The 17,342-nt window shown below is 42.5% G+C and overlaps 1 protein-coding gene across 4 annotated transcripts in view; it reads left to right on the plus strand.

Moving 5' to 3' along the window:
• Positions 1 to 8,328, plus strand: part of LOC111575349 (ceramide transfer protein) — a 28,463-nt gene extending 20,135 nt beyond the window's left edge. For 2 of the 4 annotated variants that reach the window (XM_055019391.1, XM_023280401.3), the window contains 13 exons: positions 441 to 524; positions 787 to 944; positions 1,058 to 1,150; positions 1,245 to 1,331; positions 2,762 to 2,854; positions 3,021 to 3,092; positions 5,295 to 5,390; positions 5,560 to 5,692; positions 5,792 to 5,862; positions 6,033 to 6,161; positions 6,252 to 6,381; positions 7,558 to 7,694; positions 7,800 to 8,328. In XM_055019391.1, the coding sequence (XP_054875366.1) occupies positions 441 to 524; positions 787 to 944; positions 1,058 to 1,150; positions 1,245 to 1,331; positions 2,762 to 2,854; positions 3,021 to 3,092; positions 5,295 to 5,390; positions 5,560 to 5,692; positions 5,792 to 5,862; positions 6,033 to 6,161; positions 6,252 to 6,381; positions 7,558 to 7,685 (1,274 nt within the window). In that variant the 3' untranslated portion in view covers positions 7,686 to 7,694; positions 7,800 to 8,328. The remainder of the gene's footprint in view (positions 1 to 440; positions 525 to 786; positions 945 to 1,057; positions 1,151 to 1,244; positions 1,332 to 2,761; positions 2,855 to 3,020; positions 3,093 to 5,294; positions 5,391 to 5,559; positions 5,693 to 5,791; positions 5,863 to 6,032; positions 6,162 to 6,251; positions 6,382 to 7,557; positions 7,695 to 7,799) is intronic. The other 2 variants (XM_055019392.1, XM_023280403.3) reach the window with 1 other exon arrangement.
• Positions 8,329 to 17,342: the final 9,014 nt, after the last annotated feature.

The following is a 17,342-nucleotide window of genomic DNA, read 5'->3' on the forward strand; positions in this document are numbered from 1 at the left end:
TATCTCGTAAGGAATGTGTTTATGTCTGTGTTGTGACTCAGAAAGCAGTTATTCTACATCCCCCTCACCCTCACCCCATCTTGGCTGGCTGAACATTTGTTCATGGCAGCCTGCGCTGGGCGCCTGTGGATGACTGCGGTGAATGAAGCCCTGCTTTTGTTCTCCTCACCTCCCTTCCTTTGCTCCTCTCTCCCTTTTCCTCTCTCACCCTCTCTCTATTCTAAAGATGAAATCAGACCATTGTCATGTTGTCCAGCACAGCAGAGATCTGTCAGTCTGATGGTTCACTGTGCTGTAGCTGAAGTTGTGAATGGGCCACGAGGCGCTGCCCTGTCCTGGAGCCATGACTTCTAGAAGGGTCCTATGAGAGAAGACTTATGTGCAACAACTACCTGTTTGGTGTTTTTGTGTTCCCTCTGAATATTTCTTTTCTTTTTCAGTTGTGGAAGATGATGAAGATGACTTTCCAAACACCCGGACAGATGGAGAGTTTCTGCACAATAACAATGGCAGCAAAGAAAAATGTGAGTAACGTGTAATTCTCTCTGGCTTGTTTTCATATTGTAAGTATTTCTCTGAGAGGACAGAAAGAGTCATTAAAAAAAGATTGAAAAAATAAGGTTTAGACCTTATAAAACTGTTGTTTCTTTCATAATGTAAACACTGAACCTTGTAAGGAGTAATCTTGGACTTCAGCACTTGATCCAGCACACACGTGACACTCGTCATAGAAATCTGGCATTTCTAAGTACATTTACCGTTGCTCTCTGCTTCTCTTTTATGCAGTGTTCCAGTCCTTGAGTCCCAAGGGAATCAATGGCATAGACTTTAAGGGTGAGGCCATCACATTCAAGGCGACCACAGCTGGGATCTTAGCCACTCTGTCACACTGTATTGACCTCATGGTGAAAAGAGAAGACAGCTGGCAGAAGAGACTGGATAAGGTCTGTAATATTTAGATCGCTGCAGTGACAAAATACCCATGTTTCATCTGTTTGCTTGAAAGAAAGGCTCTTTTCTAATGTCCTTTTCCTCAACTGAATTTTTTTGTGTGTAGGAAATGGAGAAGAGGCGAAGAATAGAGGAGGGCTATAAATCAGCCCTGACTGAGTTGAAGAAAAAGTCTCACTTTGGCGGTCCAGATTATGAGGTAATACAATTGTGAAATTCATCCATAATGCACCAAAAGTTGTGGCTTGTAAAAGAACTTTTCAAACAATGTTCCCTTTTTGTTTTATTGGCAGGAAGGTCCAAACAGCCTCATCAATGAGGATGAATTTTTTGATGCAGTTGAAGCTGCTCTTGACAGACAGGACAAAATAGAGGAACAGGTAAGCAAAAGATCGAATACATTTCTTATAAAACGGTAACAGTCAAGTAGGAACCAGTACCAAAACCTAGTTTTTAAACAGGCCCTAGGGCAAAATTATTAAAGACCAGATATTAGTTCTGTTATTATCTATTCTGCTAACAGTAGTGGAAAAAAATTTAAAAATAGATTTCCTATTCAACATTGCTTCATCATTGTTATCTTGCCCATTTTCTCTCACCAACTCTGTTTCTAATATGATGCATTTTTGCTATTCCCAATCCAGATATGAGTAAAACTCCCTATTCAGCACGGAGGCACTTTGCATCGTTTTGTTTCTCTCCTGGTCTCTGTGCTCATATATACTGCGTTTAAATACAGCTGAACTCCCAGTAGAGCTGTTCTTATTTATGTATTTTTCGGTTTCTATTGTCAGTGTTTGAAATAGTGACGGAAACACGACTCTTTAAGACTACATGTTAACCAGCAGTCACTTCATAGACGCTGCTCCGTACCACTGAAATCCCAATTTTTACAACCAATATAGTGTCTGACAAACTCACCACAAAGCTGTGCTGTGAATTCAGCTATCTCTACATAGAATTTGAAGCTGCTACCAAAGTCAGAGAACAATCAAAAAACAAGGAGAAAAGGAATTGCTTTGGAGATTCCAGTTACAGTTTGCACTTTAACATTGTAACCTTTGTTTCCATTTTGCACTGTGCTACCTCATACAGTGACATACAGTTTGTCAAAATGGAATATACTTAAATTAAGTGGAAATTTTGCATTTTTGGAGGACAATTATTCATTTTGAAAAGTACTCCCTACTGGCAGTCCTACCGCATAGTTTATCTCTGGTTGCTCCACACATGTTATGTATGCTAGTGGTCTGGAGGCCACACACAGAGAGAACAACATTACACAAACATGGTTAAACTGATGGGGTGCATTCACGGTCACAGCATCATCTGAACTGTTTTTCCCAAATTCTGTTTCAGAATGCTCAGAGCAGGACAGATTTAAGTGATTTAGACTGATTTATTGTCACCTTTTTAGAGTAAGTGTCAGTGCTGGCAGTGTTTTTTTTTAAGTAAAACGATTAATACAGCCCAGTAAAAACACTGTTGAGGAAAAAGTAGTAGTAGAATTTGATTAGAAAAGAGTGAGGGAGATTACATTATACAAAAAGTAAATAAAACAATCAAAATTCATAAAAAAATAACTAAAAGAACAAGTGTTATTCAAGTACCCAGTTGATAAACCGTATGTTCGGTGATTGTAGTAGTGCTGTTTAAATTTCACAATGCCCATCCCTATCATGAAGGTGATTAAATTACAGAGTGTTAAATGTGACTAAAACTCAGAAAGCTTTTTTAGGTTCAATTCTAAACCAATTTTACTCTCTCTGTCCAGTTTATAATAAAGCTACTTCTGTTTGTTTGTGTCTAGTGTCAAACAGAGAAGACGAGGATACAGAGATCCAGCCCTGTTCCCCCTGGAGACGTCTATTCCAGCACCGGCACACACAGGTTCTCTGACAAGGTTGTTAAACTCTTCACTCTCTGAAACTCAACAAGCCTCAACCTTAATCATCCCACCGGTCTCACCTCCCTTTATTCCTCTTCTTATTTCTCACATCATTTTACATGACTTTGTTTTCCTTTGTTTATTTGGTCCATCATCCTCTGTGTTCTCATTTTCCCTGTAGCCTCATAGTCAGTCTTCCCCTGCTCTGATAGTTACGGCCCCTCCTCATCACGTCCACAGATTCAGCGCAGAGGTAACTCGCTGCCAAGGCTGAGCCATTCACTCTTCCACTGTCCCACTTGTCTAAAATAAACACTGTGTTTGCATGACTGTTGAATCCCTGGAAACTGCATGAGTTTATTCAAGAATATTCTGTAAGGGCCTTTAAGTCACTGTAGCAGCTTGAAGCATGAGCTACTATTGTATTTGTGTGGGAAATAATAATTTATGTTAAGAGATAATGTGCTGCCAGGTCACCTGTGTAACACAAATATTCTACCGTTGACCTCCTTGGTACACAAAGCTTTATGGCTACAAGGTTTCAAGTTGCTGCAGCTTGCAGAAAGAGGCGGGGTTTAATGTTTGACCTGCCAGTACACAGCTTTAGAAAAAATGATTAGACCACCTGCTGCATTCTTTAGATTAGATTCAACTTTGTCATTGCACAGAGTACAAGTACTAAGACAAGTAAATGCAGTTTAGCATCTAAGCGGCACTGCAGAAGAAGTAGGTAAAGTGCAGTGCAATGTCAAGTATCTAGTAAAATAGCTTTAACAGTCGCTTACTATGCTAAGTGCTGTGAGATGTTGCATGTTGTGAATTTGCGCTATATAAATAAAATTGAATTGAATATAAATATGCAAAAATGTATACAGTAGGATACAGTATTAGCAGAAGGAGCAATACAAGTAGAGTGGTATAAACATACTAAGTATATACATTAAATATAAATGGAATAAGCTGTAAGCAATATATATTTGCTAAATAAATAACACTTTAAAGATACACTACCATTCAAAAGTTTGGGACCACCCAGGAAATTTCATGTTTTCCATGAAAACTCACACTTTTATTCATGTGCTAACATAATTGCACAAGGGTTTTCTAATCATCAATTAGCCTTTCAACACCATTAGCTAACACAATGTAGCATTAGAACACAGGAGTGATGGTTGCTGGAAATGTTCCTCTGTACCTCTATGGAGATATTCCATTCAAAATCAGCTGTTTCCAGCTAGAATAGTCATTTACTACATTAACAATGTCTGTATTTCTTATTCATTTAATTTAAAAAAAAGACTTTTCTTTCAAAAATAAGGACATTTTTAAGTGACTCCAAACTTTTGAGCAGTAGTGTAGATTAATGTAAATATAAAGATAGGCATAAATGACAGTGTGAACAGAGAATATGAGACAAAAGGGAAGTTATATGCAGTGTATATAAGGTGAATAGCATAAACTGTATTTATAGTGCACAACAGGCCTTCATCATTTATAATTCTGTTTCACTTACATTATAGTGGTTACATATAGTATAATAAATTTATAAGACATGAAAGTAGCCTCGTAGTAATGAATTGCATTTTAACATTTGCTGCTGAACTCTGCCCCATTCTGCAGGCTGCAACCAGGTTCTCCTCCCAAGTTTCATTTGAGTTTGTCAGTTTTTGTTCACAAAAACAAGAGTTTTAAGTGCAGTTTACATAATTTCCGCTATGTTTGAAGTGTACAGTTCCCATAGTTACAAGTGCTGTTTGTGTATCACATGATAGTAGAAAAAATTTATCTGTTTTTACCAGACTGTAGAGGTTCAGTCACACAGTATACATATAACGCTCTGTTCTTTAGTAAAACAAGACTCCCTTTTCATAATAAATTCAGTTGTTATTCCTACATTTTGTCTGCATCCACATTCACAGCCCTGTATAATGTTAAAGTATCTTTTTGTCTAAATGTCCTGGTGCTGGCCTGCATGTTTCTGTGGTCTGTTTGAGCTCTTTTGTTGTCAGTTGTGTGTAATTTGTGGATGAAGGCCTTCCTGGCACTTGGTAACATTAGTGCCAGACTGAATACGAGATGATGCTCATTAGTGCAGCTAATCAGCTTCTGAAGATGAGAAGCTTTTTGGCAGCAGAGCACACTGTTGAACTAGCTAGGGAGCATTATGTTTGATTTTAAAAATGCATACGGGTCACTTTACTAAAGCAATACAGTTATGTTCATTAATCCATCTTCAACAATGTCATTTAGTTTTTGTGCCTCAGATGTATTGTTAGTATAAAATACATATAAAATTCACCAGGTGCAGCTTTTTAGGCAGCGTTTCGGCTGTTGTCTCTAGTTCTCAGCTCACTTTGACTCCCATGTTGATACCTGAGTACCTTTTCAAGTTGATGTCATTAAGTTGTCATAATCAATATTACCTTTTCTTTCTGTCACTGGCCTTGTGTTGTAGGTGGAGGAGATGGTGCAGAGTCACATGACCTACTCTCTGCAGGATGTCGGTGGGGATGCCAACTGGCAGCTGGTTGTAGAAGAGGGAGAAATGAAGGTGCAAGGAGCAGTTTTAAACAACATAGTATAGCATCTACTATAAGCTTTTCTTAAAGTACCTGGGATAGACCATTTTACCACAGTGTTTTCTATCAAAACCTACATTCATACAAATTAGAAAATGTGAATATGGAATGATTTCACTCAGATGTGATGTGTGTGTACAGGTGTACAGAAGAGAGGTGGAAGAAAATGGGATTGTGTTGGACCCTCTGAAGGCCACTCATTCAGTAAAAGGAGTGACTGGTCACGAGGTCTGCCACTACTTTTGGGACACCACCTACCGCAACGACTGGGAGAGTAGGTTTCAGCTGATGCTAGTTTCAGACAATCTACTCCTAAAATCCGATTTAAGCATGCTCCTTCATTGCAACACTCTCATGTTTTCGTTTCTTTTAGCCACTATTGAAAACTTCAATGTTGTGGAGACACTGTCAGACAATGCTGCAATTGTGTATCAAACACACAAGGTAAGAGCTACAGACTACATATGTTAATTTAGACACACAGCTGGTCTGTACAGCCGCTCCAAGCTAGACTCATGGTCATAGACAAAATGACACATGATCGATGTGGATTTGCTTGTTTTGTCTATGATCACTGGAATCTTAAATGACAAAAACAATATTCTGTGTTTCAGCGGGTGTGGCCTGCATCTCAGAGGGACGTGCTGTACCTTTCTGCCATGAGAAAGATCTTGGCCAACAATGAGAATGACCCAGACACCTGGCTGGTCTGTAATTTCTCTGTGGATCACGACGGTGCGCAGGTGAGCGATCTGTTTTAGGTTCCCGACATCGAGCTGTTTCTATATAGAGAAGCCGCTTTTGTTAATTGTGTGCTCCCTCCATGTCCACAGCCAACCAACAGGTGTGTCCGTGCCAAAATCAACATCGCCATGATCTGCCAGACCCTGGTCAGCCCACCAGAGGGAGATAAAGAGATCAGCAGAGACAATATCCTGTGTAAAATCACTTATGTCGCCAATGGTGAGTGTCCACCTACAGTAACATTGAAATTGAATTCACATGGGACTTACACTACCGTTTAAAAGTTGGGGGTCACTCAGACAATTTCATGTTTTCCATGAAAATTTGACCCCAAACTTTTGAACCTTAGTATATATATCTTTTCATGCCTGTGTTTTCTACTAGTGTAGCCGCCTGTCAAGAGTCTGGAGTTAAATATCTATTACAGCAGTGAGTGAATGAGGAGGCTGCTCAGTCCTGTTCTTTGGTGTTTGAGTCGGCACCATTGAATCTGTAGCAAACACTCTACTATTGCTCGCTACGTTACACACTATCTCAGAATTTTACCATAAAACTTCAGTCAATTAATCATTTTAACCTGGCAATTCATTTTATCATTAGGAGATACTATTATATACTTCCATAGTGGAAAAAAGTGATTAACTGTGAAATATTTACAGGCCATATGGTCTCTGCTGGTTTTCCATTATATTTTCGTACACTGGGAATTATGCTTGTGAAACATGGCATTAAAAATGTCTTAAAAGGTCTTTTACTGAACTGTGTGCATCCTGCAGAAAACATTATTCATTTGGAAACATTAAAAACAGCAGATGTTTACCCAGTTTATTGCAAAGTTGCCTTCTAAGTTTATATGTTTAGGTGAAGACCCTTCAGTATTGTATATAATGCAAATGTACCCAAGTATTTCAGATATTAGGGTTAAGATCCTACAATATCATTTTTTATATAAATTCACCCAACAAACTTAAACGTGAAAGTTAAGACCCTGTAATATAGTTTTTATTGAAGTGTTCTATTTTACATATTAAGATTAAGGCCCTATAATATTATATATTTAACAAATCTGACCATTACAAAAGAAAACCATTGTATGATTATGGATTAGTGCATGAATATAAATGAAGTACCACATATTGGCTCTTTCCTTTCTCGGGTTTTCTTGTTTGGTTTAGCTTCACTGTGACCCAAAACATCCTGAGGAAGGATGTACCAGCACATATTTAGTGATGGCTTTTTTTTTTTGTTTAACCGTCCACTTGGATGTTTCCTCTTTAAAATTCATGTTATGTGACCTTGGAAGTTGGTGTGACAACTTCTAATATGCTCTAAAGTGGTTATTATGAACTGAGGCCTTCCTGCTTGGTAAAGTTGGTGTCCTGTGTGTTTGTGCAGTGAATCCTGGAGGCTGGGCTCCGGCCTCAGTGCTCAGGGCTGTGGCTAAGAGGGAGTACCCCAAGTTCCTCAAGCGCTTCACCTCCTACGTGCAGGAAAAAACTGCCGGCAAGCCCATCTTGTTCTGAGACTCACCGGTGAGTGTTAATCTGGTCTTATGTCCACATCTGTCACCACTGAGTATTTACTGAGTACGTACAAATGCTGCAAAACGACAACACGCGGCTTCTGCATCGTTTCAGTGTTGAGACATGAAGACGGAGCTGCATCTGAGGCTGAGGACCTGCTATCTGCAAGACGATGAACAAACTCCTTCCTCACAGTGATTGTCCCCTTCCCGGTTCTGAGCCACAGGTTCATCCCAGTATAAGAGGAAGAGTCATAATGGCCACGGGTTGCTGCATTCAGAATCAGCCTAACATCAATCTGTCCAGTTGATTGAAATCTGGCAGTAATTCTTGTTAATCATTTCAAAAGAGATTACTGCTTGGTTTCGTTCCCCTTCGTTGCGGTTTAATTTATAAAATACTATACCACAGTCAGTCAAATGTACTGTAGATTATTTAAAGTGTCAGTAAAAGCCTGGTAAGTATTTTTAACTTTGTCTGCAGCTGTGGGTTAACCTGTTACTGTTCCTCTGGCTGCAGCAGCAGCTCCTGAAGCCACATCTTTCATGCTCACATAGGGACACCAGTTTATGACAAATGTGTAAATATAGAAATGTATGTATGTTCTGTAAGAAGTTTGTTAAAAAAAAAAAAAAAAAACAAACTCACTCGATAGACTGAAATATTTAGCTCCTATTTTGTGTTGATTTTTCACAATATTGTTAAGTAGTACCATTTTCAGCTTTCTTTTAAGCTGCTCACTGTTTCCTCGCTTGTAAAACAACATAAATGATTTGTTAGTAGTAAGTCCAGAGGGCTGTCATTAACCAGTGACCCCGATGATGTGAGACTTCACAGTTTGTCTCTCTCATGAAAACACCTCTTACTGGTGCTGAAGGAGAGACCAAACATCGTCATTTATGTCTTGTTCATGTACATTATTTTCTTGGCTTTATGTTTTTAGTGTCATCGCACATGTTTTGAATGAACTGTAAATAGTGTCACTAACATTTTCGCTGAAGATCTGCAAAGCTTTTTTGTGACTTGAGCCCAAATGCCTTAGTGTTACCTGAAACTCTAGATTGAGATGGGACAGGGTGCTGGTAGAGAACCTTGGAAATCACTAGTGAAGTGCCTCGCGGCTACGATCCCCTTATCAATGTCTTTCAGAGTCTATTTCCATTCTGTCTGACAGTGTAGTTACAGAATGAATGTGACGTGTTGCTTGCAGGATCTTTTGTTTTAGTATTATGAAGATGTCGGGTTCATTTCACCATCAGCTGCTGACACCTCAACGTTTCCGTCAGTATTTCTGGGATTTGTTACACGTGCAGTTAAACCATTCTGTTAATGTGTCTTTGCATCATGTATTTCCTGTCTGAAAATGCTGATAATGTGTGTGCAGGACTGTTAGTAAGGCTCTACTCTGATTTTTTTTTTTTTATGGGAGTATTGTGCTTTCAATACCTTATTAGATGTTTGTTTTACAGGATAAAACTGCACTTCTGGACAGAAATAAGGTTTTCATTTTGTTTTGCAGACAGCATCAAATACATTTTTAGTCGTATTTTCACCTTTTGACAGCGCAAAATGTTACCCTGGGGTCTTGCCGGTGATTTGTAGCTGTTTTATCAGTCTTCACTCTTACGCCTTTGATTTTAGAGCTGCCAGATGTGGGTGAAGTGAAGCCACATGATGCTCCAGGCTGAAGCTAACAGTTCTTTTTTTTTTTTTTTTTTTTTTTTTTTTTTTTTTTTTTTTTTTTTTTTTTTTTTTCTTTTTTTTTTGTCTGCATTTGTTCTCATTGTTTAACTCCACAAAAGGGGAGTCAACATTTTATGAGATTGATGCATATTTTAGTCTTGCAGCCAAATATTTTAATATTTAGTGCATGTGTGTGACCATCACCGGCCCTCCCTGAAAGCTAAGCAGATATTCTTTATTAGAATTCCCTATTATGAGCCAGGGAGGGCAGTGCTACACCTCAGTGATGTGTGGGGGAAACAAAGACTGGACAGGACGAACAGGACGAACAGGATGAACAGGGATAGAAAATAACAGGCGTTGCTATTGCAATTAAAGATTGTAAGGTGGTGTGTTATGCCCAACTACTAATTGCCCATCAATAAAAAAAAAAAAATAAATAAATAAATAAAAATTTGAAAAAAGAAAAGAAAACCAAACCAACACAAAAGAAAAAGAGATTCAATAATAAATGAACAAATGGTACTGAGCACCATAATTGTGGGTGTCTTGATAGTATAGAATAGAATAGAATAGGCCAGAAAAGGATACTAGTGCGAGAGAGAATGAGTTTAGGGTAGAGACTGGAGAAATTCTCAGCACATTCTGGCGGGACCCATCAATCGCTGAAATGGGACTCGGCAGTAGCTGGCAAGACCTGATCAAACATGCAAGTGTGAAGAACCCCGAAGCCCAGAACAGCAGTCACGGCAAGGCAGGGCCAAGTCAACAGGGCATCCCTCCCCCCGGGCCGTAGGAGCCACAGGGCGGCACCCCCAGAGAGCCACCGGGGCCACCGTGAACGACGCGAACCCGGAGAACAAGAGGGAGCAGCTACTGACACCCCCTGCGCGCCCAGACCGACCCAGGTGGCCCGGGGCACGAGGACCCACCCGCCACCCAAACCCTAACCCCGCCCACCCCAGTCCCCACCAAACCCCCCACCCCACCACCCGACCCGCCCACCCCCACCCCCTCTCCCTCCCCCAAGGGGGCCAACGGCCCCACACAGCCAGGAAGCCAGACACAGGGGCCGAGCGGCCCACCGAAGGGATGGCAACCAGCCCATCACAAGGCAGGCCGCCACCGGGAGCCGGCCAGAGGAAATCGGAGCCGGGACCCGATGTGAGTCCAGAGGGTAAAAATGGACAGTGTGGTGGGGCCCGGCGACGCCGACAGGGAGGCACCCCGCATACCCCCCGCACCAGGCCCCAGGTGAGCGCAGCACACCCAGGGCCCCCACTCCCCGCAATGCGCCCTGACAACCCACCAGGACAGAGCCACCACATGCCACCAGCCCGCAGTACAGCCACAGCGCCCACCAGGACGGCCAATCCAGCCCCCGCAGCCCACCAAGAGCCATCGCACCTGCCCGGACCCGTCGGGCACGCAGGAGAACCCCCCCCGACCACAGCCCCCAGGTCCCGGGGACCCCCCAGCCACAGCAACACGGATGATGGTCCACCCCCGCCACCCCATAGCTAAATGGGGGCCGGGTCCCACCAGTGAGGCCATATTAGTGAGATCCCCCCATTACTCCCTGTTAATATGTCTCCCGATCCCAGACTGGAGACATTATCCCTGCACCGTGATAGTGTAACCCTGAGTGTCATGTGGTGCATTAAAAGTGGGGAGGCTGGGCGAGGCGTCCAGGGGGCGGGCCAGAGGACCACAGAGGATGGCTACTCTGCAGCCTACCCTGGCCCAAGTTCCCCGAGCCGTCCCAGACCTACCCCCAAGGTGTGAGTGTATGTGGTGCATTAAAAAGAAATTAGAGAGCAGGGGAGGCAAGCAAGAGGGTGATGGGGAAGAGACAAGGCCGTAGAGCCCTGCCATCTGCCCCACCACAGAGCCCATCATTCCTGCCCCCACCTGCTCTCGGGGCCCTAGCTGTTGTGTCCCTATATGTGCCTAAGACTAACTATATACAGTGACGTGTGGAGTGTGTGAAGTGCACAGTAAGAGGCAGTCTGGTGTGGATCCGGCCCATGAGGAGAGAGCAGCGGGGGAGACAGGTAGTAAGACCACCGGTACTGATGCAGAGGGCCCCCAGAGCCCAGAGGCAAGAGGCCAAGGTGAGCCCACACGAACCCGACCGGCCCGGCCAGCACCGAAACCCCCAGAAGTCGCAGCGCTAGAGCAGCGCCCCGGTAGGCGCCACAGCCCCACCACGGGCCAGCCGCATGCAGCACCCCGCCCCGGAGGGAGGACCAGGCCGCACCACTAGGAAGCAAGGGCCATGAGCCCCCACGCCCACCCCGGAGCCGGCACGTCCAGGATGCAGGGCGCCCACTCCGCAGCACCACCGAGACCCCACCCACCCCACTACTCCCCAGGACAGCACCGGGCCCGGACAGAAGCCCCCAGCCAGCAGAAATTTATCTCCAGTGGCGGCACACAGGCAAGTACCAAGGCCTGTGCCCGGATGAGCCAGAGCCACCCCCCCAGAGAGACCACCCGGCCCCCATGCCAGACCCCCAGGCAGCGGAGGGCCCCCAGCCCCCCCAGGGGAGGGAGAGGGACGAGGACGAGCGGCCAGGCAGGAGAGGAGGGAGGAGGAGGGAAGCAGAGCAGGAAGGGACAGGGGAGCGACCGGAGGGCCGACCCACCCCAAACCCCAGGGCCAGCCAGGGCGCCCCAGAAGAGACCAGCCGCCGCCACCCCCAAGGCCCCAGGAGAGCGCACAAACCCAGCAGACCCAGGACTCAAAGGGAGAGACACCGGGGACACCCACCCCCAGGCAGAGGGGCCCGAGCCACGCAGGCCCCGCAGAGCCAGAGAGCAACCCCAAGAGCAATAGGGAAGGGACACCACCAGTGTATGCACACAGCCTTGAAGTCCATGGTGCCATCCTACTTAAAAAGGTAGAGGGTTAATAAGCTGAAATAAAGCAGAGAGAAGTCAGACCATACACACAGACAGAATAATAATTACAATTTTATGAGGGAAATGGCATACGCCCACATACAAGCGGAGGCTATAGATTAATATTTATTGATTTAATAAATGGAGACCATTTTTCTTTGAAGGAGTCCAAATGGTTTTTTCTGATAGCAGATATTCTCTCTAGTGAAATGTGTTCTGTGAGGAGGTTCAGCCAATGGGTGATGTTGAGGGCTTTCTTATCTTTCCAGTTAACTAAAATTGTCTTTTTGGCAATGGCGATAGCTGCAAGTGTGGGTTGGATATGAATGTCTGGAAGGGCTGTTTGCGTTAGATCACCAATTAGGCAAACGTTCGGGGAATGTGGAATCCCGCAGTCCAAAATATTGGAGAGTTTCTGCGTGATTGTTACCCAGAATTGATAGACGGGTGTACAAAGCCACAGAGCGTGAAAGTAAGTGTCAGTCATGTTTTGGGTGCATTGCGTACATGTGTCTGAGCGTGAGAAGCCCATTTTATACAGTTTATATTGCGTTATATGCGTTCTGTGAAGCACCTTAAATTGGATCAATTGTAAGTTGGTGTTTTTAGTCATTTTAAATGTGTTTTCACAGATTTGGGTCCAAAAATCAGAGTCAAAAGATTTGGATACGTCTTTTTCCCATTTTTGAGTTGGTAGGTGTATAGAGTGTGTCTTTGAGAGTAAACTATAAATTTTTGAGAGATTCTTCTTATTTCTTGGAGAGAGTTTCACAATGTAGTTGACAAATTCAGGTGGCTGTAAATCCGTTGGCTGTAAAGTAGTCTGAAGCGATGGAATTCTACTTGTAATAGTCTTCTTTACCTGTAGGTACTGAAGAAAATTTCCATTTCTTATTTCAAATGTTTGGAATAAGTTTATATATGTCCTAAATGTGTTAACATCCAGAAGGTGATGGAGGTGAGTGACTCCTCTCTCTGCCCATGTGCTGAAATAAAGAGCTATTTTGTTGTTTGCAAAATCAGGGTTGTGCCAGATTGGGGAGAGTATACTGGGTTTTAATTGGGAGCCTGTGGTTTCCAGTGCTTTCCACCAAGCAGACAAGGTGGAAGCGATCATAGGGTTCTTGAAGCAGGAGTGATGTTTAAGGGCAGAAGTGATAAAGGGAAGGTCAGAGATTTTGATCTGGTTACAATCTAACTGTTCTAGTTCCAGCCAGGAGTTATATTCTTCATGAGGATGTATCCATTTGGTGAGATATTGTATTTGGTTGGATAAATAATAATACATGAAGTTGGGAGCCTCCAGTCCCCCTTCGGATTTATTCTTCTGGAGGGTAGTCAGACTGATTTTAGCCTTTTTATTCTTTGAGTAGAATTTACCAATAGCGGAGTCTAATGATTGGAACCACTTTGATGTGGGTTTAAATGGAATCATGGAGAAAAGATAGTTGATTTTAGGTAATATTTTCATTTTGACTGTAGCTATTCGTCCCAAAAGGGAGATGGGGAGGTTGTTCCAACGCCTCAGATCATCACAGACTTTGTCCAAAAGTGGAGTGAAGTTCAGGTGAACTAATTCTGAGAGTTTGGAGGAAATATTTATGCCCAGATATCTGATGTTGCCAGTAGGAAAAGAATAATGCGAGTTTTGGGCTGCGGGCTTCCACGAGTTTTCTGTTAAAGGTAATATAATTGATTTTGACCAGTTGATGGAGTAGTCTGAAAGACGCGAGAAGGTTGTGATGAGGTTAAATACTTCCTTTACTGAAGTTTTGGGTTCTTGTAGATAAAGTAAAATGTCATCTGCGTATAGGTTAATTTTATGTTCAGACTCCAGAGCACAGATACCTTTGATATCGGTGTTCTGACGTACAGCTGTTGCTAATGGTTCGATAAAGATCGCAAACAATAAGGGAGAGAGTGGGCATCCCTGTCTCGTTCCCCTTTGCAGACTGAAGCTTTGTGAAGTGATCCCATTAGTGGTGACTGTAGCCTTGGGTGAGTTGTACAGAGCTGATACCCACTGGATAAATGATTCTCCGAAGCCAAATTTGTGGAGCACAGCAAAGAGAAAGGACCAATTAACTTTGTCAAAGGCTTTTTCTGCGTCTAGTGACATAACAATAGCTTCTTTGTTGTGGCGTTGCGTCAAAGAGATTAGATTTAGAAGTCTTCTGATGTTGTTGGTGGAGTGTCGGCCATTTATAAATCCTGTTTGATCGCTGTGAATTATTGATGGGATGATTTTCTCCAGCCTAGAGGCGAGAGCTTTTGAGATAATTTTGATGTCGGTGTTGATTAGTGACAGAGGTCGATAGCTAGAGGGAAGCGTAGGATCTTTGTCTGGTTTCAATAATAATTTAATTGCAGCTGTATTCATGTGCGGACTGATATAACCATTATTTTTAATCTCTGTCACTGTCCTGAAGAAAAGGGGGTGCTAACATTGACCAAAAATGTTTAAGAAATTCAGCAGGGAAACCATCAGGACCAGGTGCCTTGCCTGCTGGCATACTGTCTAATGCACACTGTAATTCTTTCATAGTCAATGGAGCATCTAATATGTCTCTGTAATTTGACGTTAGTTCGGGCATGTTTAGATTGTTGAGAAAATTATGTATATCTTCTATGTTTGGGTTAACTGCTGCTGAGTATAAACTCTGGTAATAATTATAGAAGGTCTGGTTGATTTCCTGAGGTGACTGAGTATACTTTCCTGAGGGATCCTGAATTGCTGTTATGAAGGATTTTTCTTTATTGCGCTGGAGTTGGTTCGCCAGAAATTTTCCAGATTTATTATTGTTTTCAAAATCATTATATCTTAGTTGTTGTAATAAAAACTCTGTTTTCTTGGATAGGATATTATCGAGGTTTAGTTTTGCATTTTGTAGTTCGGACCATAATTGATCACTTGGGTTTATTGCAAAATTCTCTGTAAGTTGTTTAATTTTTTCTTCAATTTCTTTCTCTGTTCGTAGATCTTTTTTTTTCTTGTATGAGGAGTATGATATTATTTTACCTCTGATTACGGCCTTTCCAGTTTCCCAAAGCAAAGATGGAGATAAGTCATTAGAGTCATTGTTTTTTAGAAAGTCTGCCCACTCACTCCTTATTACTCGATCAAATTCTGGATCTTTGAGTAGAGAGATGTTGAGGCGCCAAGTCTGAGGAGGTTTAGGGATGGAATCTGTTTGCAGGCTGAGTGATATTGGTGCATGGTCGCTGATAATGATTGGGTGGATTTTAGTAGTAACTTTATGTGCGATAGAGTTATTTAAGAGGAAAAAGTCAATTCTTGAAAATGTTTTGTGCACCGGAGAGAAAAACGTATAGTCCCTCTTTGTAGGGTTTTTGAGTCTCCAGACGTCGTCTAGTCCGAAATCTTTCATATAGTCATGTATGACTTTAACTGATTGTGACTGTTTAACGTGTATTGGACTATTAGATCGATCTACTGAAGGGTTTAAAACTATGTTGAAGTCACCACCGATAATAGTTATTGAGTTAGCAGATAAGTCTGCTAAGTGAGAGAAAACAGTGTGAAAGAAGGCTGGATCTTCATTATTCGGAGCATAGAGGTTTACAATAGAATATAATTTATTAAAGATTGTTGCCTGGATAATAATATATCTGCCCTCTGAGTCCGTTACTGTACTGTTTAAAGTGAATGGAATTCTCTTATGGACTAGAATGGAGACCCCTCTTTGTCTGCTGTTATAACAAGATGAAAAGATAATACTATAATTCGAGTCTGATAAACATTTTTCTTCCGACTGTAGTAAATGTGTTTCTTGAAGGAGCAAAATATCTGCTTTTAATTTAGAGACATAGTCCATGATTTTAACTCTTTTTGTTTGTGAGCGTATGCCATGAACATTCCAGGTTACGATATTAAACTTGAACATACAGAGAGAAGATGTTCTGTCACTGAGTATGTAGTAATGTAATATAACATCTGTGTGTGTCCTTGTGAGCTGTCTGTTGCTGTCTGTGAGCTGTGAGTGTTGGAGAGAGATGTATACAGCAGGTCAGGATCTATATATACATTATATAATAGCACATCATTGCCTGAAAAACTATCAACAAACACATTATAAAACATACAAGCACAATAAACATGGGGGGTACATAGAGTGTGAGTGAGAGTGTAGGGGGTGAGTGTGTGAGAGGGGGAGAGAGCTAAAGGGAGACATATAGAGAGGGAGAGAGAGAAAAGTAGAAGGAGGAGGGGGTTCTCCAGTGGGGAGTGTAGGTTAGGAGAGTGAGACATTTACACCTGTGAGTTTTTTTTTTTTTGTTTTTTTTTTTTTTTAATAACATTTTCTAACATAAATGACTAAGTGATATATTAAACCTTTAAGCCATTTTTTTTTTTTTTTTTTTTTTTTTTTTTAGAAGAGCCAGGGGGTAATGGAGGGTTCCCGAAATAGCTGCCCATCTATGTATAGTTTGTCCACAACCAGTGCAGTCCGTTTACCTTTCTGTCTGTGTTCTTTCATGATGGGGTATAATACTTTGCGCCTCTCGTTGATTTCCCTGGGAAACTGGTCGTTCATTCCGAACGACGTGCCTTTCAGCTCCCGTCCTTTGCTTCTTACGAGCACTTTCTGCTGGAAGTGCTCGAACTTTGCAATGATGGGGCGGTGTCGGTTTCCTCCTCGGGGTCCGAGCCGGTGGACGCGGTGGAAAGTGATGTTTTTCACCGTTTCCGCAGGGATTTTAAGCGCCGACACCATGAAGTTTTTAACAAGGGTCTCTGGGTTATCCGGTGTGGACTCAGGGATACCAGAAAAAATCAGGTTGTCCCGCATGCTCCTCGACTGGATGTCCAGGACGGTCTCCCTCAGGGTTTTGTTTTCTTTTTTAAGTGTACACACCTCTGAAGTGACCGCTGTCAGCGTGGACCGGAGTTCGGTGTTGTCCCTCTGCAGATCCTCGATCTGCTGGTGGGTGAACTCCAGGCTTGCTTTCAGGTCTTTTATCTCCTGGTGAAGCAAGCTAAGGATATCGAGCTTCTTATTAATTGACTCGAGAACACTTACCTGGATATCCGTGACCTCCAAGTCTTGT

Source organism: Amphiprion ocellaris, chromosome 17, assembly GCF_022539595.1.
Source record: "Amphiprion ocellaris isolate individual 3 ecotype Okinawa chromosome 17, ASM2253959v1, whole genome shotgun sequence".
Taxonomy (NCBI): domain Eukaryota; kingdom Metazoa; phylum Chordata; class Actinopteri; family Pomacentridae; genus Amphiprion; species Amphiprion ocellaris.